At 42.6% G+C, this 22071-nt stretch overlaps 1 protein-coding gene across 2 annotated transcripts in view; it reads right to left on the bottom strand.

The window, feature by feature from the left end:
• Window positions 1-6493: 6493 nt before the first annotated feature.
• LRRTM3 (leucine rich repeat transmembrane neuronal 3) overlaps window positions 6494-22071 on the bottom strand; it is a 76035-nt gene continuing 60457 nt past the window's right edge. The window contains exon 3 of one of the 2 annotated variants that reach the window (XM_015633606.3): window positions 6494-8271. In XM_015633606.3, the coding sequence (XP_015489092.1) occupies window positions 8065-8271 (207 nt within the window). In that variant the 3' untranslated portion in view covers window positions 6494-8064. The remainder of the gene's footprint in view (window positions 8272-22071) is intronic. The other variant, XM_015633607.2, reaches the window with a different exon arrangement.

The raw sequence follows: 22071 nt of genomic DNA, 5'->3' as shown, positions 1-22071 counted from the left end.
GGGAAGAAATGAGTGAAGGAGTGCTGAGGTGGGAGCGTGGGAGGGGAGGCTGGCAGCTCCTCATGTTTAAACCATGAGATTCATTCTGCAGCGCAGGACAAGGCAGCTCTTCCTGCCCCTTTGGGATCCAGGGATCTTCAGTGAGACTCTGTAGATTCAGGGAGCTCTTTGGAGAAACAAAGAAGTGGAAGAAGGTTTCAGGAAGAAGGCAGCATTGGAGTGATGAAGCCAGGTGGGAGACAGGATTACAAAGCAAATTTTCTTAGTGTTTGTTCCTGCTCAGGCTCACAAATTCCACTCCATTGATGTAGATACTGTGCTCCCCAGAGACTGAAGAAGTTAGGGAAACACCTTGGGAGGGACCAATCAGCATTTTATTTATTCCTCAACATGTTACATGTGAGGTGCAAGATTGCTGTTGTTACAGATCCATGGTGTAATACTGGCTTTTGGCAAGTATTAAGATGGATGCTGTGTGTATAATGTTAAATTTGCTTTGCTGTAAATAGTCTGTATAGGATGTTTGAGCTGTCTGCTCAGTTAGGATAACTGCAGTGAACAGATGATGGGGACCTTGCTGCTATCAGCACTCACTGTGTTTGGAAAGAGGGAGCCAAGGCCCAGATTAGAAGGTGATAAAAAGAGGATTAAAACCACAGGCCAAGAAACACACATGCTCCAAAAAGGTGGACCCAAGGAGTGGCTATGTTAAACAGTTTCTGGAAAATGTAAGTTAATAGAAAAGTTTGAATATGCATAAAGGTCTATGACTAGGCATCAAGAAATGGTATATAAAGGGTGTTTCCAAAGCACCAGGTGTGCTCTTATCAGAAAGCCAGGCACCCAGCAGTTTTAACCCTTGGCTTTATTGTCCTTGTTTCGTATTGTCTTTTTTATGAAGCCTTTTAAAACTGACCAGGAAAGTGAATGCCGTTTTTCACACTGTAAAGACCATGCTGGCATCCCTGTCCCTGGAGAGGCTTCCCCTGGCAGCCACTCAGGGCACAGAACATCCCTGGGTGCCAGGGATTCCTGGAGGGCTGTGCCAGGAGCCCTGGCACATGAGGGCAGCTCCCTGGGCACAGCAGGGCCCTTTTGCTCAGGTATCTCACAGGGAGTGAGGCTCAGTCCCCTCTCCCCCTCACCTTCCTTCCCTGCCCGCTCCTGCTCGTGCCCAGCAGGACACACCTGTACAGCTGGATTTGCCTTGAGATGGGCAGGGCATCCTGGTCATCCTTCCCAGAAACTTCTAGAGTTTCTGTTCTAATCACTCAATAAAGGTGGGACTAGGGCAGCTCATGCTGACAGTTGTTAGTTGTATCTCTTCACTGCTTTAGCTGTGTTTTCAGTTTTTAGAGGTTTTTATAATCTCTGCAAAGAGATTATAAAAAACCCAAAACTTTACCTCACCTTGTGTAGTGCTAGAATGAAAAAAACCCCAAAAGGTTGATTTTTATTAGCATATTCTAGCATTGTTATATTTATGAATCTGTATTTGTGAGAGCTAGTGATGAAGGGAAGGAGTCAAACAAGCTTTCAGCATGTGCTTGGCTGGCAGCAAAGCTGCTGAGCTCTGGAGGTGGATACCTGAGAGACATTTCCCTCCAGGATCTGAACAGTTCTCTTTTACTGCTGGCAGTCTCTGTTGTCACAGCCAGACTTTGGAGAAAGAGCAAGGCTGCAGAAGGCAAAGACAAGTATGAACTGTCTAGGTAATGCTGAAGCAGAAGACAAAAATAAATCTTGTTCACAAATGCTATTTACATATTCAGATACACCATTATTAGCTGTATTTTTTCCTTTCCTGACAATGAGAATAAGGCTTTTGGGCAGTGGAGGCTGGACTAATTGTGCAAGTTTACAGCTTCTTTAATAATGAAGTTACCAACAGCCAGACATAAAAGGGAGGTGCATCATCGTTACTAGAAAAATAAATCACTTTCATTATTTCTTTTGAAAGCATAAATTACAACAAACGATTCAATATGAATTGTTCAGTTAATGACTTTCCATGCCTCATTTATGACACACTCTTGTATAAAACTACTGAAATTATTGAAGTGCACAGTGCTGCGGAGACACATAATTTTCTTTTAATGACTATTCTCAGCAAAAGTTGATGAGGTTTTGTTCTCTAAGAAACACAGAATTAATGTATAACAATGTTTAAATTATTGGGCTTTGAAATACGTTTCATTTTATGATTAGACTGTAGATAGAACTGTTGCTGAAATGCATCCACCTTAAAAGTCTGTTTCTTAGGGAATGCAAAGTGGGAAATACTCCCTCTGAAATCTGGAAGGAACATACTCCTGTGTGAGTGCACACTGAATTCTGGTGTTTATTAGGTGTTTATTAGGAGATCATCCATCCTGTTCCTGTCAGCTGACCTAGAGCAATTAATAAGGCAGTCATCACACGTTGTTGTTAATCCAAAGCTACACTAATTACCGCTCATTTGTATATTATTAGTGTTACATCTGTTGTGGTGGCACTCAGAAGTGTCCCCTGTCAGGATGTATGGGAGCTTTACTGTCACAGGGCTGGGGGTGCTGAGCTGTGTGTCACCAGCTCATTTGTGGTTGCCACCTAACGAGGCAGCTCTCAGAGCAGGTCATTTACATACCAAATTGATGGTGATGGAGTAGAACAGAAGCTCCCTGCCATGTGGGATTTTCACACTTGCACACGCTGCACTTCAGCTTACATAAAAATTCTTGGCAAAGTTGTAGTGCTAAAATGTTAATTTCTTGGGAGCTCGTTAGAATAACATTAATCATGATCTCTGATTATGTTCACCTTATTCTGAAACCTTATAACTGAAATTAATCAGGTTCTGTAATTAGGTAGAACAATAAAATGGAACCTGACCTTGTTATTTTTTAATAGAGCTATTAATTCCCTCAAATGTTAGAATTTTTTTGAGGAATTTAAGAAACATCTGCTTTTAAGTATGGATCATTATGGTCAAACTTGTACCTATTAGAGCTTCCTAAGGATCCTTCTGTGTTGAAAAATGTTTGCTGTACTTCTATTGTTTGTTTGCTATTGTGATGGATTTAAGAAAGCTGGGAAAAAGCATTTCTCCTTTCTGGTTAGCTGAATCTGGATTGTAAGATAGACACTCCCCCACCCTCCCTAAGAGAAATCTCAGGGTTTTGGATGAAGTCTGCCCTCCAGGTAACCGAGTGGATGTTAATCATGCTCCCTGGAAGTTGGAAGTGTGTCATTATTAATTACACCATAGTCCCAGTTCTGTGTTGAAAATGGAAATCATTCCTTGCTGCCAGAACAGGAAGAGGCAGCTTTTCTTGTCGAGGTAGATGTCCTTGCTGCAGCAGCTGTAAATGTTAGCACGGGCTGTGGCTTAGAGGAAGCTGTGTGCACTTCAGAGAGGGACTGGGGTTTGGCTCAGCAGGTCCCTGGCCTGCAGAGAGCTGGGATCTGTGGGGGCTTTCCAGGGAAAGCCAGCTCTGTGCTTTGGTCTGTATCCTTTGGGTTCAATGTCTCAGCTGCTGTGCCAGGCAGGCTATCGAGGCTGGGTGTTTGTTGGAGTCAGAGGCACAGAGAGTGTGCCCTTATCTCTGATACCTGGCTCTGACATCCAAGAAAACACTGAATTTCACATCACACCCAAACAACTGGTAAAGTTAAATAGAAAAGCTAACAGTGTGAGTGTGTAAATTAGAGAGTTTTCTTAAGTCACTGGGTGAAAAAGTTAAAGTTTGGAGTTTAAAGTAGTTTAGAGAGCAGAAGACAAGATGGAGGATTCAGGGTGTTGTCTCTTGTCTTTCTTCTTCCTTCATCTACTTCTTCTAGAGGTTTTTGGGTGGTAGGTAGGTTTTAGGTGATGGGATAAAGAATGTTGCAGTGCAGCACTCAGGGGTTGGGTCATTGGGTCACTAAGAAAAATAATTTACTTGGCATTTGTTAATTGGGTGAATGGGCATGTAAGAAACCTTGAAGAAGATCTTTGCTGGCCATTTTGTACCTTTCTGTCTTAGTGCACATAGCTCCTTGTACCTTTTATATATGTAATGTAGATAAAAGAATAAACAACTGAGTCTGAACAAGAGAAAACTGCCTCTCCCTCATCAGTCTCAGTGCAAGGGGAAAAGAACCCAACCACAAATGTCCTATCAAGACAGGTGTTCCTGTGATGTGCCTGAGTGAAGCCATTGTTATACCCAGCCTTTATGGGTTAGATTTGCCTCTAGGAAGCCCCAGCCCCCGGGACCTGTGCAAAACTGTGGAGCAGAACGATCTTTCCCTCAAGAGAGGAGGATCAGGCTGCAGGACACAAGTAAAGCTGTGCCTTTTCACCTTTTTTACTACCCCAGCTGGGAACCAAATCCAGCTGCTGGTGTGTGATGCTGTAGATGATCACGGCATTAATTACATTCCCCATCTTTGCAGACAATATCCAGAATTTATTACAGGTCTGTGACAGTGACAGTCAGAATCCTGGCTTATCACTCAGGTCATGGTGTTGCCCTTGCACTTCTGTTTTGGCTTTTTTAGCCTTCATGTTATGGTTTTTGCACAACTTCTGTTCTTGTGTCCAGCCTGAGGATTGGAAATAATAAGAGATAAAACATGCCTTGAGAGAGAAAGAGAGAAATGGAGGGACTCTGAGTAGAGCAAGCCTGGTACACAGATTCTGAGGCTGGCATTTTCCATGTGTTGTGTGCTGCCAAAAGAAGTGTGATATTTACAATGTGTGTCTGAAAACTGGATATATTTTGGGGGGTTTTATGTTAGTGGTAGCTCTCAGATCCCTTGAGAATAGTTTGTACTGCAAATTTTCATAACTTTTTAATTGAAGCACTCATTTGCTTTCTTGTATAGATGAATGTATTTTTTTTTTTTAATTTACTGTCTTGAGATACATGCAGAAATTTGTCAAATGAGTAATTAATCATCTTCTACACCCCCTTCCCTAGACAGGACCTCCAGTCAGATGCTTGGGCTTGCTTTGCTGATGGGTGTTTGAGCCACGTACAGGCGTGATCCACTGATGGATGATGGTGGGAATTGCCTGGACCTAGGCTTACTGTAAAAATTGTCTGGGGTTTTTTATTGCTAGAGGTTATATTGTCTCTCAGCCTGTATTTTTCAAGCTTGAAGACTTCCCCCAGCCTTTTTTTGCTAAAAGGAGCTACCAGGGAATGGCCACTCAGCTGAGACAGAGCTGGGTGCTGCTGGCTCCCTCCGTTCCTGGCGTGTGGCTCTTACTTCAAAGCACTTTGGCTACACCAAAGTGGCCCCCTCTTAATAAGCACTGGAATCCACAGGCTCCTTTCTTCTTGCCAGCTTGGCTGCAAGGCTGGGGCTTTATTAACTCCATTAAAAATTTTTGTTTTGCCCATGGAATGAGAGCATTTTCTGGTCCTGTGCAGCCAGAATCTGAGCACAGCTGGGCACGGCCTGTCAGCAAGCAGGGGTACACAGGTCAGAGTTCAGGAGTCACTCTGCTTCTGGGGTGGCCAAACCTTTTAGGATTTTTCATGGTGAGGATCTTTTAGAGGAGGTACTTACCTGCCATCTGGCTTTCTTGAAGACATCCATCTTGCTGATAACACATTTCAGGCTGAAAGAAAAAGGGGTATGCACTGAATTGTTAGAGAAAGGCGTGTTTTAACAGTCTGGGAGTGGGGTGAGCACACACCCCCTGCTGCTCTGGGCCCTGGGATGCTGGATCCATCCTGCAGAGATCTGGAGTGGCCTGCTGGGCTTGCAAAGAGCCTGGAGCTTCAGATGCTTGGGAAGTGACTGTGAGAGCATGAGGAATCTGTGAGGGGCCAGCTGTGTGACTGCTTCTACCCTTTCTCCTGTGACACGTGGGTCTGGAACTGGGAGTCTTTGATGCATGACTGAGGAAAAGGGGAAATGTTGGTGTGTGTGGGAATATGCACCCAGCTGTGCCTCTTTCAGCAGCTACATCAAAAACATGTTGTGTCTCTGCATAAGAAAATACTTTCTGATGTTTCCCTGTCTAAAGTCACCGGTGTCCAGCGCTGGGAACGCTCATGGTGTGCAGTTCTCCATAAAAAACATGGAACCTTGGAGTTAGTGCCAGGTCCTTGTTCACACACCACAAATACCTGGGGGCAGGGGGTGGAAGTACAGAATGGGAAGGACAGAGAAAGAGCAGCTGAAATGACCTTTTGGGAGGGTGTTATTTGCTCCTTCCAGCTCCAAACTATTAAACCCCAAGAGCTGCTGTGGAGTGGTTCAGGTAATTTTGTCCTGCAGCCACAAAGCCACCGGGCTCCAGAGCGACTCCCTCGTGTTTGTTGGCAGTGGACAATTAACAAAACTATTTCCAAACTATGGGTAGGAAAATTCCAGCTCTGTGGAAGGTGACCACACATTCAAAAACCAGTGTAGTGAAGAAATACAGAACTGGAGTGTGAAGGTTTAAGAAGTGTCTTAAAAAGACAATTAATGTTTTGGAGAGGAAATAATTTATGCAAAATATGTTACAAAATCTAAGTGCTAATAAATAAGCAGTACAATGTGTTGTCTTTTGACACTTTGTTTCCACTTAACAGGCACTGAATGCAGATTGATTAGTTACCAATTTTTGAAGCCAATTTTCATTCTGTTCACCTTGTTTTGTACAAACAGTTGCCCTGTAATTTTAAAATTCAGTCTTCCACTTTGAAGCTACATGAAAGTATGGTGGGATAAAGATCCAGAAAAATAGATTTGTGGTTATATAATTTCTCTTTATTATAAAAAAGTTGCTTCACCATATGAAACTTTTTTTTTCCTATATTTTGGAAGGCTCGTGTTCCCATTTTGTTTTTCACAGAGTCAGCATGATAGAATGTCTTCCTAATTTCTGTAATCTTTTATGATTACAGGGTAGTGGGTAGTGGTATAAAAAGTTACTCTCATACAGTATTGAGAAGTTTGGAAAATTTAAAACCAAAGAATGGGATATAAGAATGCTTCAATCCAGATATTAAATGAGAGACAAATAAGCAATGTAGTAATTGTTAAAGACTTAATACTACATTAATTTTTTTTTTCTTTAAAGATTTTGGGGTTTTTTTCCTCTGTTTGCTTTATCATAATGTTAAAGGATTTAAACTTTGACCATTTGTTCCAAATCACTGCATTTGTCAGCAAGTGGGTGTTTCTTTTGAGTGGCATTTTGCATTCTAGGAGTGGCCCAAGGGCTTGTTTCTGTTGCCTGTTAATAACAGAAATAACTGTTCTGTCAGCAGCTGCCTGCGACAGAAGTAGGTTTGGACCCCTTTGTGTTTGAGCAGAAATACAAATGCCTGATTTGGCAGACTCTCACAGCAGATCTCGTAGCTGCCTGGTGAAGTCTCCTGTCCTGTATTGTCTTGCAGAACAGTGAGACTCAATAAAATATCATCAGCCTTGACTAACGGTTGCATAACCAAGCTTTGTTGTTAAAAATCAGGCTGTATTTCAAGGCAACAGGTTAGTTTGAGGAGAATAATAATTTTTCTCTTTTTTAAAATTTTGATTTCTAGGAAAACTTGGCTCTATATTTTTCAAGAATTTCCTAGAAGTTTGAATAGTTAAACCCTCCCTCTGGAAGCAGTAGATAAAATTCTACACATTAAACACAGTAGAAATGGTGCATATTCTGCAAAGGACAGAATTTTTAGATTAAAGTTGTCTGGGCACAAAAGCAGTAACAAAATGATCCCTACAAAACAGAGTAACTTAATAACACAAGAAGTAACTTTTGTTAATTTGAAGCTTTAGAAACTGAAGCTCGTAAAGGAAGATGTAATTAAATTATGGTACTGTACATACCAGTCGTTCTCGGTAATTGAAACTTTACAATATGAAAAATACATTACATCTGTACAGTTTATACAGGTAGGTAGGATGAGTTTTGAAAAAGACTCACTTCAAGGGTCATACTCTGAAGTCAAAAAAATACTGCACAACGGAACTAATTACAAACTGTAGACCGGAAGCAATTAATCTTTGTGATTCGCTTTTAATTAGCACAGGGCTCCCAGGTGGCAGGGAGCGGGTGTCAGCCGTGCTCCGAGGCCGGGGACACCGGTGTCCCTAGGGCAGCGGCTGGCCGTGCTCCTTGCTGCGTGCTGCAGTGGTGATTGTGCTCAGGTCCAGCTCGGGCTCCAGCCCCGCGGCCGCAGCCTCGTCCCGCCCGCTCTCGTAGCCCTGGTGGCCCAGCAGCTCGTGGTGCACCCCGCAGTAGCTCAGCGTGGGCTGGTCGTAGGCCAGGAACGTCGACACGTTCATGGACAGCGGGATCTGCGGCGGGAGCAAAGCGGAGAATCGGGAAGTTACCGGGTGAAGTGAGTGAGTGAGTGCTGCTGGGGCTGCTCTCTCTACCCCTCTGCTGTAATTTCTAATGTCCCCTCTCACTCTGCCACCACTGTCCTCCCCGCAGCAGCCAGGGAGACAGGGGGAGATAGATTAGCTTCCCAAAGAAGAACCTTTTTAGGTTTTTAGGCTCTTTCCCTTTGCTGAGATGGCAGTCACAGCTTGATTTCTTGGCATCCTTCGGGGTGAGGTGGCAGGAGGGAATGAGGAAGAGGTATGGATAAGCAGTCCTTTTTGAAGGCAGGGGCAAAGGGGTGGAGGAATTTACACAACCAATAAGGGGAACTGGGGAGAACAAGATAAGGGGAAGAAACTTACAATTCTACATTTTCAGGGTACATTTTTTGTGTCATACCAATTTTCCTAACTGCATTACAACACCCAAACCCTGCCCACCCCAGCATGGACTAACCCCGACTCCACCACCACCAATCTCGGGGCCAGGGCTGTGCGTGCACTTGGATGTGTTTGAGAAGATTCAGATGGGATTCAAGTTCAATTATCTTTAGAATGTAGTTAACCTCAGCTATAATCACTCATGTGAGTGCCTTTTCAAGTGAGTGGCTTGAATTTGTCACTGACTGTGGAACCTGTGGTCTGCCTGGAAATACAGGTGGGATACTCCTGCGTGGGGAAGGAGACCTCAACCCTCCTGGCATTGCAATTAAACAGGGAACATCCCTATTTGTATCTTCCTGTGCATCTTTCCTTCCTGCTTTCATTCCTCAGGGGATGTGCCTCAATGAAATTTCTAGTCATGAAGAACCTCCTGTTCTTTGAAATGAATAAATAACCTAATAAAATCCCAGCAATTGGAATGCCTAGTTCTCATCTCTGACAGCAGTTCTGGAGTAAAACCCACTGCAGTGTTTAACCACCAGTGACACGGGAGCTTCATATTGTTTGGAGTTCAGGTTCAGACGAGCATCAGAATGCCCCAGCTTATCTTAGATTTACACTTCAGAAGCCTTAAAATTGCAGTTTCTATTCAAGCATCTCTTCTGCAAGCTGAATTTCATTCATAGTATTGTATTTCTGTGCAGTGAGGGGGAAGTTCCCACAACCCTCTGTCTTTTCATTTGGGGAGTGTAAAGCTCTAGACTTACTTTACATGGAAAGTGCAGCTAAAAGTTTCTACTTACAAAACTGTATGGCATATCAGAATTTTTTAAAAAATAAAAAATTCTGATTTTTTATCAGAAAAGAATGTCCTGAAAAGTCCTGAAAAGAATGTAGTCTGCTGTTTGGAATATTGATTTTTATTTAATTTATTTATTTTTAATTTCTCTTTTGATCATCAGTGGCAGTTGAAAAGTTACCACAGATAAAAAAAAAAAAAAAGTCCTTTTTTTTATTTCTTAAAAAAAAAAGAGGCAGATAATTTGGGTCTGGTCTCTCTGTAGCAATTACAGGGATCTGCAGGAAATGGGTTATTTTCTCCAGCCTGCAGAAGTGTGTTTGCTTCCAAAGAGATGTGAACTGGCTGGGGAGGGGAATGCTCACAGCTCCAGATGAATATCTCAGCAAAGATGGGAAAGGTTCTTGCAAAGGCCTTACAGCATTTATTAAGCTTCTGCTGCTGTGCCTGTGTTCTGATCTGATTGTCTGACCTTGGCTGTGCTTTCATAAGACACAAAATTGTGGTTTTTTCTGATTGCATTGTGTTTAGAATTAGAGGCAGTATTTTCAGCCTAAGGACTTTGGTATTTTTGTTAAATTTCATGGATATGGGGTGTTCAGACCTCTTGGGGCGATTTCAAGACTCAGCCACAGAATCCTGAGGATGAAAACTTGGAAAATGAAGGCACAAGGGGACAGCACAGATCTGGAGTGGCATGAGAATATTATGATGGCAAATTACAATAGGGCAATGGAATATTTTCCACAAAGAGATGACAGAGCTGAAAAAGAGATGGTCGTGAAAAGGAGGGATGGAAATAAGAAAAACCACACTGAAACAGGAGAATAAAATGAGCTGAAGGACGGAAGCAATAGAAGTGATTTAGGCAGGTCTTGCATGTAACAAGTCCCTTAATTTCTCTCTGGAATGCCCTAGAGCTGTCTGATAGCCAGTTATGATAAGAAAATACCTGTCTGATTATCATCTCATCCCTTTTCTTTCACTGTTTGCCTCGTCAAGCATTTATTTACTTTAAACCACTGCGCTGTGAAACAAGGGAGATCCTTAAACTTCTGTTAAAGGGGCAGATAAATCTCTTAGAGCCAATTTGTGACAGTCTTGGATTTAGAGTTCAGATCCTTCTGGCTCCCCTACCAAGAAGTAATTCAGCTGTGGGGGTAGAGCTAGCAGAAGTTACTTTTTGTGGTAATTTGTGTATGCTGTGAGGAGGCCACACTGGAAGGCAGTGAGTGCCTGGGGTTGAATTGTTGTCCCTTGAAAGTGCTGAAAAAAAGCTGCAGGAATCTCCAGCCACTCAGTTTTCCTTCAAACTGCTCAGTCCTTGAGTATTTTTTGTGTATTTCAGCCTTTCCAAGGCTGAATTTGGAAAGCCTGGTAAAGGACAGGGCATTGTTGGATCAGCTGGTGGAAATTTGGGCACGAGATGTCCTGGGGACAGGTGGCAGCTCAGCCAGTTTTCCTTGTCAGTGACACAGAGGAGTTGAATGCAAAGACAAAGATTTTTCAGGCTTTTTCTTGCTTCTCTGAAACTCATCTTCTGCTCAGTTCAGGCTTAATTAAAATAATTTTATTTTAAATTATTTAAATTATTAAAATAATAAAAATTAATTAAAAACCTACCAAAAGTATGGGCAGCAAGAGTAGCTTTCACTGACCAGCAAAATGGTTCTTCACACAAATGCCCTCTTGGTGAGGGAGAATTGTGTTTTCTTTTCAAAGGGCACACCTGTCCAGATGTTACACGAATTTTCAGTACTGAGGAACTCTCTGCTTTTTTTCTGGAACGCATTTGTGGAATGTTTCACAGGTCCTGCTTGGCTTTGGCAGGTTTTCTATTCTAACATGTTCATCTGTGGTTAACTTGGGGTCCCACATTGTGAGGCACAGCTGAACCCAACCTGGTGTTTTGTGCCTTCCCTTCACTGCTGTGTCTGGCTAAATGGCACATCCCTGGGGGAAGGACACATCAGGGAAAGACCTGAGTGAGGCAGCAAAGGGCAAGTGAGGAACCTGAAAACCTCTTCAGACTCATAAACCATCACTGAGTTACTCTAAGGGGAGGACCCAGTGTCTCTCAGGCAGTAGAAACAAAATAAAATCTCTTACTGGAGCAGCTGCTGTGTCTGATCTTCAATTGTTTCAGTGGCTGAATGCCCATGGCTTGCATTGATACTAAAAAATATCTTTACTGAGTGCATGATTAGAATTACAGTCCATCTGAATAGGAATCTTTCCTGTTCAGTGTTCAACATGACTTTTTAGAAATTTGTGGTGCAGCACATTCCCTAGGAAATGTGCTAGGATTGCCCTAGGATGGCATTAGAAAGTAAAAATCACCTTGACAAACAAAGACCAGAATTTCTGAAGCTTTGCTTTGAATGTTGGACACTTGAACAGTAAACTGGTGTTTTCTGAGAGCTGGAAGAGAGTGCAGAGAGCATTTAACCACTGATAGGTTCCATGGGACAGCCAGGCTATTTCTATTTATTTTTTTGGTTTTGTAATGTCAATGTAGATTTGATATCTTAGAGTAAAAGGAATTAAAAAAAAAAAATTCAGCAATTTGCACATACTAATTTTGACAGCCACCTTCACCAGTCTTTGAAATGCCAGAGCAAACAGCTGCTAACAGCTGCTAAGCCCTCTCTTCTTCTTTTTAAGATGATAAGGAAGAGGAGAAAGCAGAAGGAAAAGATTTTGTATTTCACTGATTCAGTCCACTGGGGTTCAGGCTAAGACATAATGAGCCATGGTTTCCTAGCTGCTGGACATTTTGTCTTGCATGTTGTTAATTTTCCTAAAAGTTGAACAGGGTGATATTTACTTGAGATCTTTCCTTCTTGCAAAGAATGTGACATTTGTAAGATGAGAACAACTTGTGTCTTGATTAGCTCTAATTGCATGCTTGGCTCTGAAAAAGGAGTAAGTATTACATTTTTCCCCCATTTTTTCAGTTAGACACTTGTGCTTGCTAGTGATGTTAGAAAAATGAACAAATTATAAAAACTCTTCTGCCTGACAAATATCTCCTTGCTTTTTTTTTTTTTTTTTTAATTTGTCTGTGTGGATTTCTTTGGTTGATTTTATTTGTTGGTTGGTTTGGTTTTGTTTTTAATTTGAACAACCCGCAGTTTTGGATTTTTGTTTCTTTTTAATAGCAGTCCTTCAAGTTCTAATGGAGTAAAGTGAATTAAGGAAGTAGGTATGAGAGTGTGTGACTAAATAAAAATTAATTCATTCAGTTGCTTGAAATATGGCTCATAATATTTAATAGAGGTGTGCATTATCCTAAAGTAACTTTAAAATGTTATTACAATTAGATCCATATCTAACTGAGCACTAACCTTTTTAGGCTTCTCAATTGTTTTTAATTTGTATGCAAAACTTGGTGTTTATTAGCTAGGCTCTGAAGACATAATTACTGAGGTATCATTTAAAAACAGCAGTGCTGACCTTTGTGGGACTAAAAATGAATCAACCCAGACAAAGCTTTTACTTTAGATGCTGGATAAATGGTGGACTCCAATCCAAGTGGTGCCTGAAAATAACACACAACAAGCTGTCTTTTGTCTTTGTAAGGTTTGTTGCAGCTTGGAGAACCTGAGCATCATTCTATATCCTAGTTATGATTCTCTCCTGAGCAATCAGTAGGTCAGCTTAAAATATGAAGGAATTGTAAGAATAAAAGATGAAGAAAGGCACCTTTGCAAAGTGAGTTTGTAGAGATGTCTCAGAGAAGGGGTGTTTAAGCCACACAATGTCTGTTTGTACGTCTGGTAACTCGTGTGGACAAACCCTGGAAGAGGTCCTTGCACCCCTTTCCTTCTCTGAAAGTTCTAGAATGCTAAGAGGAAAACCAATGAAATTAATTGGATTTACATTGCAGGTTTGTTTCATGCTTAGGGGAGGTCTGTCTCCCTTAAATCAAAACCTCTTGGATCACAAAGTAGAAGAAGCAGCGAATAAAAGTTGTTCTAAACTTGTCCACGCCAGGCTAGTTGAACATCAGGGTGCCTTGTTCAGTTAAAGAGCCTGAGGCTTGGTCCTGCAGCCAATCTTCCCCAAACCCAAGGGCACATTTTGTGTTTTGGAGAGGAAGGTCTGTGCGTGGTAATCAGGTATTTCTCATAACCAGCAAAACCCACTGAACCCTACTGACTGCTGCACCATCCAATCATTTACAGCACCAGCTGCAGTTATCTGCACAGATTTTTACTAATTGTTCCTGGTTTGGTTGATGGTTGAACTTTTTGGGCCATGGGTGGGCTCTAAGTAGAATTTTTTGTATTCCTCAGAGGATGGGTTTGCATACCTTGGGTAGGCTTCTGTAGAGTGCGATTAATATGATCTTATTTTCTTCTCTAATTATTTTAATGTAATAGGCAATTTTCATATCCCCTAAGTACTGTAACAGGCAATCTCATTACTTTTCATCAGGCTTGTTTACAGAGAAATAAACCAGCAGCAGAATAAACAACACTGAATGAACCAGCAGTTGAAGTATTAGCTACTCTGAATATTCAGAACCGCAACCCAGACTCCACAGATCATGAGTTTACCTTGAGAAAAGGAAGGTGTTTTTATCGATACAATCTTTAGCTGGTTCTTTACTTTTCATTTTGTATAGTTTGTGTATCTAACTAGGAAGGCTAAGTTTGAAATTTAGTGAGAGCTGAAGTTATTAAAACCCCAGTAAGAGGGGGTTTAGAAAATACCAAGGAACTTGACAAAGTGATGATGCCAACATCTTCAGTTTTACACTTTGCCCTTTCTCTCTCTTGCTTTCCAAACCTTAATCTTTCTTACTTGCTCAGTTTTATAGCTTTCACTCTATTTCTGTCTCAGGGAGGAAGAATCCTTCTTATTACTGACCATATTAATAATTTGTGTGAGCTCTCCATCTTCCAGTTATATTGATGTTGGCTGCCATTATCTCATTCACCTTTGCTCTTCCTTGCAGTCCACGCTGTCTCTTTGGCTGCTTTCACTGAGGTGCCCTGATGCTCTCTTAAGTGCTGTATCCCAAAATACAGCAGATATTTCAGCTACAGGAGAGTCTGGTGGTGCTGAGACAAACAGTGCAACCACACAGCGTGGTTCTGAATTTTGAGTATTAGTTGTCAGCCCTTGATACTGAGCCAGTTCTGCTGTGATTGTGGTTTGGGGCTGTGCAAAGGCTGGAGCCAGCTGTGGCTCACCTAACGAGATGAGTGCTCAGATCAAGTGCATTTCCCTGCCATATCATAAGCCAGGGCCACGAGATTGGTAGATCTGGAAGGAAGAGGGAATTGTATTGTGTCTGAGAGCAAGAGGAGGCCTTATTTACTCTGCTAGCTTGATTTTCCCAAAATTTAGCATGTAGAAACTGAGTTGAAAACATGCTATGTATTTAATTTGTATTCTGTATTACAGATACCTTGAGATTAACATGGGGTACCAATTAAAAAACCCACAAAAAGCCAATGAAAAGCTGATCTTTTCAATGCTTTTCTCCTGATATGTCTGGAGGAGAGATTTTCCTGTCCCACCTGCAGCTGACAGAATCCTGTCACACTGTTCTGGCAGAGGTGTGCTGGCAAAGCCCTTGCTGCAGATGCAGCCCTGCTGAATTTCATTAGCTTGGTGTGTGTCAGGCAGGATGTTCCTCAGCTGCTGCAGGGGACTGCAGTCCCATTGCTCTGCTGCTATCACAGCACTCCCAGCTGGCTGCCAGGGAATTTGAGGCATCCAGTGGTCAGTGATACAGCACCACGGATATTCCCATGTAAATCTCAAACCCTGGGGCCTTAGGAAGTGTGTGAGAAGGGTTTAGAAACACAAACAATGCCCCTCCATCCCTCAGTCCCCCTTCACCTCTGTGTCCTGCTGTGTTTTGTGGGGCTGTGCTGAGCCAAAGCACGCCTGGAGCTGTCTGGTGTGTGCAATCATTTAAAGACATAACTTCAAAGTGCCTCTTTGGGCACAGGAAACAATGAGGGTGTTAATCCTGGGGTTTGGATTTCAGTCCCAGGCGTGTTGCAATAGAAATTCCTCTCTACATTTCAAACAGTTTGTTTCTATGGAGTGGTGTTGCTTTGTGCACAGTGTTCTCCAAATTATTTAAATATCTAACACTGACAGCTTGAATCAGCTTAAAATATGAGTAATATTCTTCCAGTGACTAATCCAGGCGTACCTGTCAGAGATGGAAAGCCTATACTGAGACTGCTTTAATCCATTTGCTGATTTTTATGGTCTCAAAGTCCCTTGAAGTACCTGACTCAAATCCAGATGTGCCCCACATGCCCAGTTTTGCATGTAAATCTTTGAATTAGTTGAAGGATACAGACAGATTCCCTTGGGATTTAATAATTTGCTGAAACTAAAATGGTTTGTTTATTGCAGGCAGTGTTTTGTATTTGAAGTCTATTTTGCACTGCGTAGTGCAGCTGTTCTCATTGCAAATGTAATGTATGCTGCACAGAATTCCAGGTTTCCTTCTCACATCCTTCCTCCCTTTGTTCTGTGAGGTGGGTTTGTGTTGCTCGAAGAGGAGTGGATGATAATCTATTCAAAGAATAATAAAAATAGGCAAAAGACCAATTTGCCATATAGCTACCATTGCACTTTAGTAGCATCACCAGCATATCGATATTTTCTAATTGTTGGCACAAGAGCATTTTCATATATCTTAAAAAAACCCCTTTGAATGATGCCAGAATGCTCCTGCAGTTTTGGCAGAGGCTGTCCTTGGAATCAAGTCCTGGTTCTTTGTTAGTGGAAGGAGAAATGGTATGTTCACCCAGAGAGAAGAGACTTCCTAATGGCTGTTGGGAGAAACACTCAACACATGGAAGAGTTTAAACCAAAAAATTTCTAACTGAAAAGTCAACAAATTCATAGAAAAGAATATATCTAAGAGAAAAATGAAATTTACATTTAATGTTTAAATAGAATACTGCTTTATCAGACTCGGTTCTTGGGCTTTACCATGAAATGATAATTTGTTTTGGTTTTTGTTTACTTCTGCAGAATAATAGAATTTTATAAAACTCTTCTGAGTGAAGCATTTCCGATTACATTAGTGAATAGGCTCTGTTTAATTATTTAAGTAAATTAAAGAAAGATGTTGGTTAAAAATTGAATGACACTACAACAGAAGACTAATACCAGACACAGCTTGAAAAGCAAGAGCAGGGCTTAATATAATTTATAAATTTCATGGATGGGGAGCATGGGATGTACTGATCAACCAGTTCTCAGTAAAGGTTCTTAATAACATTACTGTATATACCCAACTGATAAAAAATTGTTATTTTCTGATCTGACAGAAGTAATAATAGATTGTTTCTTTTCCTTAACCATCGCATCCTGTACATACATTGTTTGATATTGATGCTAATGAAAAAATTTCCTTTTTTTAACTTATTTCCCTCTTTGACAGGCCTTCATATTACATTTTATCACTGTGTAATTCTTGAGGGAAAAAGCTGCATTACATTCCCAAGCAGTATATCAGTGCATGCTAGATTTTTTTATTTCTAAGATGTATTACTATCTGCACTTGTTAAAATATTTCTGCCATGTATATCGACTGCTCTGCTGCTCTGACATTTGTGTGGCACTCAGGCTGGCTGTTTGTGTATTAAATTGTCCAAAATGAAACAATTCTTCAGTTTAGGATGTTGTATTACTTGTTGCTCTTCCACTACTTGTATTACTTGTTCCTGTGGGATTTTGGTTTCTCCAGGGCTGAGCCCCTTGGGATACTCCCTCACAAGGAGTCTCCCTTACCTCAGTTCTGTTTCAGATTCTCCAAAGGCTCATTTGCTTCTTGTTTCTCGTGTTTATTCATATATAATTAAAAGACTTGGCAGGTCTTCTCTGCCCTGGACTTTTTGCACAAATTCAACCCCCCATAGCCTGGCTCAAGTTGGCTTTACCAGCACAAAATGGCCCTGAAATATGCAGTTCTTTTATCTTTATAGTTATTCTTACCCAATTAACAATATTTTTCTTAGTGACCCAATGACCCATCACCTGAGTGCTGCTCTGTGGCATTCTCTATCCAATCACCTACTACCACCCAAAAACCTCTAGAAGAAGAAGATGAAGAAGAAGGACAAGAGACAACACCCTGAATCCTCCATCTCGTCTTCTGCTTTCTAAACTAGTTTAAACTCTAAACTCCAACTTTTTCACCCAGTGACTTAAGAAAACTCTAATCCACACACTTAGACTTCTAGTTTTTCTATTTAACAGCTGCTTTCAGGGTGTTATATGAAATTCAGTGTTTTCTTGGATGTCAGAGACGAGGGCACGATCTGTGCCTCAGACTCCAACATAGGACTGCGAAATTTTCAGGGCAGGGAAGCATCACTTGGCCAGTTTAATATTAACTGCAGAATCCAGGCCAGGCATTGGGATTCTGAAGTGATGGTTTGTTGGTAGCCAGGCTGTCCTTTGCACTCCTCAGTGCTGCTCTAATGAGCTGCCCTGGCAGGGTTTCAAGGGGCAGTCACCGTGTCAGAGGTGTGCAGGCAGCCCCCAGGCTGAGCAGAGCAGTTTGCAGAGCCACATCCTGCTGGGGGTAAAGCCCTGGTGGTGTTGGAGGTGTCCTGAGTGCTGCTCTCCTGCCCTGGGGAGGTGTTTCACAGGTTCAGGTGTCCAGGCTGATGCCTCAAGTTTTAGCTTTTGTGTTTTCCAGATTCTGTACTGCATTAGTAACTCTGAACTTCATACAGAAAGTATGCAGTTTTCATACAGAGTGTCAGCAGGTTCTGTTCACAGCTCAGGCACACACAACAATCCTTCTGCAGCCCCAGAACCAAGGACACCGCTGCAGCTTCAGCCCCAAAAAAGCACAACCAGCAGTGAATTGAGGAGAGCAGTCTGGGAGGATGGGACTGGAGCTGGAATTGGACAATTAACCCCAGTATGGGAATGGACCAGAGCTTACCCAAGTGGGAAAACTCCTGACAGGTGCCCATCTTGGCTGGAGCCACGGCCGGGCTCTTGCACTGCCCAGGGTGTTTCCTTGGAAAGTCTTTAATAAATACCCACTTTATTTTATTTATGTATTTGTTTACCTCTGTCTAGCTCTGTTCCAGGCAGCCTCTGCAGGCATCAGAGGCTCAGCCCAGCATGTGGTGCCGAGCCCTGGGCACAGCTCCCTCCTGCACCACCCTCATGGTACCGCTGCTGTGACAGGAGAAGCCTCCCTGCCTCTCTGGGCTGCCCTTCATGGCCTAAAAAAGGGGATCTTAAAGCCCCATCCTGCTCACCACTTGGTGCCAGTGTATTCCTTTCAGATTTGTGCAGGTAAAGTGCATTTCCTCTTCAAAGAAACCCTGAGCAGTGAGGGAAAGGCAGACTGGTTGGGATATTTCTTTAGAGCCAGCCACTTACACCCAGTCCCTTTTCTAGTTCTTCGCTAGAACCCATACAAATATGTTTCTTTTCTTACTTCAGCAGCAGATAGCCCTTGCTGCAGGGTTGTTTTGGGTCAGTGTGTTTCCTTGGGGTCAAAATGGGCTTGTGGTGCTGTGTGATGAAGGAAGCTGCTTGCAGTATTTTGGTGCTGTGAGTAGGGAGGATGCTTCTCTTCATGCAGCCTGAGATGTTAAACAGTATTAACCCCCCATGTCCAGCAAGAGCCACAGGACTTTGGGGAGCACACAGAATGGGTGTGGAACAGCACTGGCACTGCTTCCAGCAGCTCTGGTCTGGAGAAGAAGAATGGAGTTTGAATCCTTCTGGAACAAATGATAGTAGCACAAACAACGTAGCCAAACACATGAATTCTGTAGGGAAACTTGCACAGAATTCACAAGACAGGATGTGTTTCTGTTCAGAGGGCTCTTGGAACAAGGGAGGGGATTCTGTGGAGAACAGGACAAGCCTGGAGGGCTCAGGGGCCAGGCCCAGCTGTGTGAGAGGGAAAAGGGAGTCTGGGTGTGCTGGGCCTGCCTTGGGATTCCCTGCTGCAGGTGCAAGGTGGGGAAAACTGTGCTGGCAATCATCACCCTCTGTGCTTGGGGAGGGTAAGGTTGTGTGTGAGGCACCTGTGCTAATGGGTCTGTGCATGTTAAAGATAATGAAATTGTGCTGCTTTGCAAAATGAGGAGAAATTTACACTCTGAGGCCTCATGCTCCACCTTCACTAGCTCTAGGGAGATCCTAGTGATGGGACATGAACTTCAAGAATCTGAGAGATGCTGGTGTGAATTAGAATGAAAAAAACCAATTAAGGACTTGTGACATTTTGGACATATTTTCGTTTTGAATTAGAATATTTTGTTCTAACTGGTTTTTGTCACATGCTGTCTTAGTAATTAAACCTTCAACAATATGGATTATCAAAATTGATTTTTGAAATTTTGATTAAAGCTGTAAAATGGCAGTAGTGTATTAAAATTGTAATGAGAACATTGTAGTCTAATCCAAATGTTCTAGATGTTTTGGTGAGATATGATGTATATATTTTTCTTTTTTTTTTAAATTAATTTAATTAATTGCAATTTTCTATTGAAATCCATCTGTGTGTTTTGACCAGTTCTGAGAGCCTTGAGAATAATTTCAAGGATTGATTCCTCTGCTCAGGCCATCGTGCCTTTAGCAGGATGGTGGTCACAAAGCACCATCTCATCTCAGAATTAAACACAAAAAAGGTAATCTAGCACCAATAGATGGAGTTACCAACAGTGCCAGTGCAATGCTAGGTGGCTGTTACTAATGAAATGGCTTAATGAAGTTGTCAGGACAGAATGCAGCTATCCCTGTGTCAGTAGTTTGGTATCACCTGGCTGCTTGGGCAGATCAGTGTCTGGTGTGTGTCATGCATCAGGATGTGGCCTGGACCCCTTTTTTTTCCTTTCCACATCCTTAGGCATTTCTGCACTGTCTCAGAATAGAGCACTCAGGTGCAGACCCTGACTTGTGCCAGATGTAGAGCTCTGGTGGCACTCTGATGCAGTGTCAGGACTTCCAAGGCAGAAGTGGTTCTGGATAGTGTGACTATGCAGCCATAAATTCTGTTTTAAAGCACCAAGAGGTCAGGACTGTCCCTGCTGAGGAGCACTGCTCTCTGCCAGGATTGCTGCCAGAGGAGCAGTGGCATTCCCGTGTGGCACATGTGGCACTCACATGTGGCATTCCCAGCTCCAGTGGCCTCTGTGGGGAGGGAAGAGCTGGAATTCTCCATGTGGTGGGTCACCATGGAGTGCTCTTGTGGTTCTACAGTCCTGGGCCACAGGAGATCCCTTCTGAACAGCTGCTCTCCTGTGCAGGCAGGGGCTGCAGGCATGCCTTGGGCTGTTCCCTGGGCAGTGCTGCATGCTGCAGCTCTGCTTGCAGCCTGGAGCCGTGCAGGAATGCAGCTTGGAGCCGTGCAGGAATGCAGCTTGGAGCCGTGCAGGAATGCAGCCTGGAGCCGTGCAGGAATGCAGCCTGGAGCCCTGCAGGAATGCAGCCTGGAGCCCTGCAGGAATGCAGCCTGGAGCCCTGCAGGAATGCAGCCTGGAGCTGTGCAGGAATGCAGCTTGGCTGCTTCTGAGTGCTGCACAGGGGCCTGGGGAGACACCCCTGGGATTCCACAGAGAATTGTCTCAGCTAACTTTACCTCTCACAAACCCCTCTCTAAGGCCATTTGCTTTGAAAGCCTTCGTGTAAAACCTCGACTACCAGAGCTTGCATGGGAATGATTAAAGCTCAATTAATTTCTAGTACTGCTTTTTCAAAATCTGCTTTTGTGTGGTTTAGTATGCACAGCAGACAGGCTGAAATTCTGACCAAATTTCACAATCAGATTTCAAACAGAGCTCACATCTAATTTACAAACCCCTTTTTAAAATACTTGGTCAGAAGTTCTTTAGGGGGATTTTAGAATAAGAGAGAAATGTTTGATAGAATTGTACGTGACAGAGATGTCTTCTGCCTTTTTAAAGAATAGTTTGCTATTTATCATTTTGTTCCTTTTGCTAATGTGCTTTGCACATTAAAAATAGATGAACAGAGAACTATTCAGCTGAGCTACCCAAAGATGCAGGTGGCTGGTGCAGAAATCTGCCAGTCTCAAATTTATATTGGAAAATTCCCTATGAAAGACTTTTTACCCCAAAGCTGGAGAAGTTAACTGGAATGGGTCACGTTTGTTTTCTAGCAATGGATTTTACACTTGTACAGAAAAAAAAAATCTCCAATTCTCCTCATGAACATCAGCAACACACTTTGTAACTCCTATTTGATTTTACAAGCACGGGTTTATAAAAGGGAAGCTGAGGAAGCTTTTTCCCAGGATTATTGGTGGAAATGGGGGATTTGGCAGCATGTTGGAAGAGAAAGGTGATCAAATAATTGAGTATCGTGATTGAGAAAAGATAGAGCCAAGTTACTGATTGTTGAAGCACTTCACTTCTATGAATTCCCGTATGAGAACTTTCTCTCTCATTGTTTTTCCCTTCCCTGAGGTGTGAGCAGGTCCCAGCTGAGGATGATGGTGTTCCTGGCAGGGCAGTGGAAGGCACAGGCTGGGCTCTGGCTGCCTGAGAGCTCTGTGCAGAGCACTCGGTGCAGGAATCACTGTCCTGGCTGCTGAGAGCTCTGTGCAG

This window comes from Parus major, chromosome 6 (genome assembly GCF_001522545.3).
Source record: "Parus major isolate Abel chromosome 6, Parus_major1.1, whole genome shotgun sequence".
Classification (NCBI taxonomy): Eukaryota; Metazoa; Chordata; class Aves; order Passeriformes; family Paridae; genus Parus; species Parus major.
Note: the sequence above shows the minus strand (reverse complement) of the source record. Positions and strands in the feature narration are given on the sequence as shown.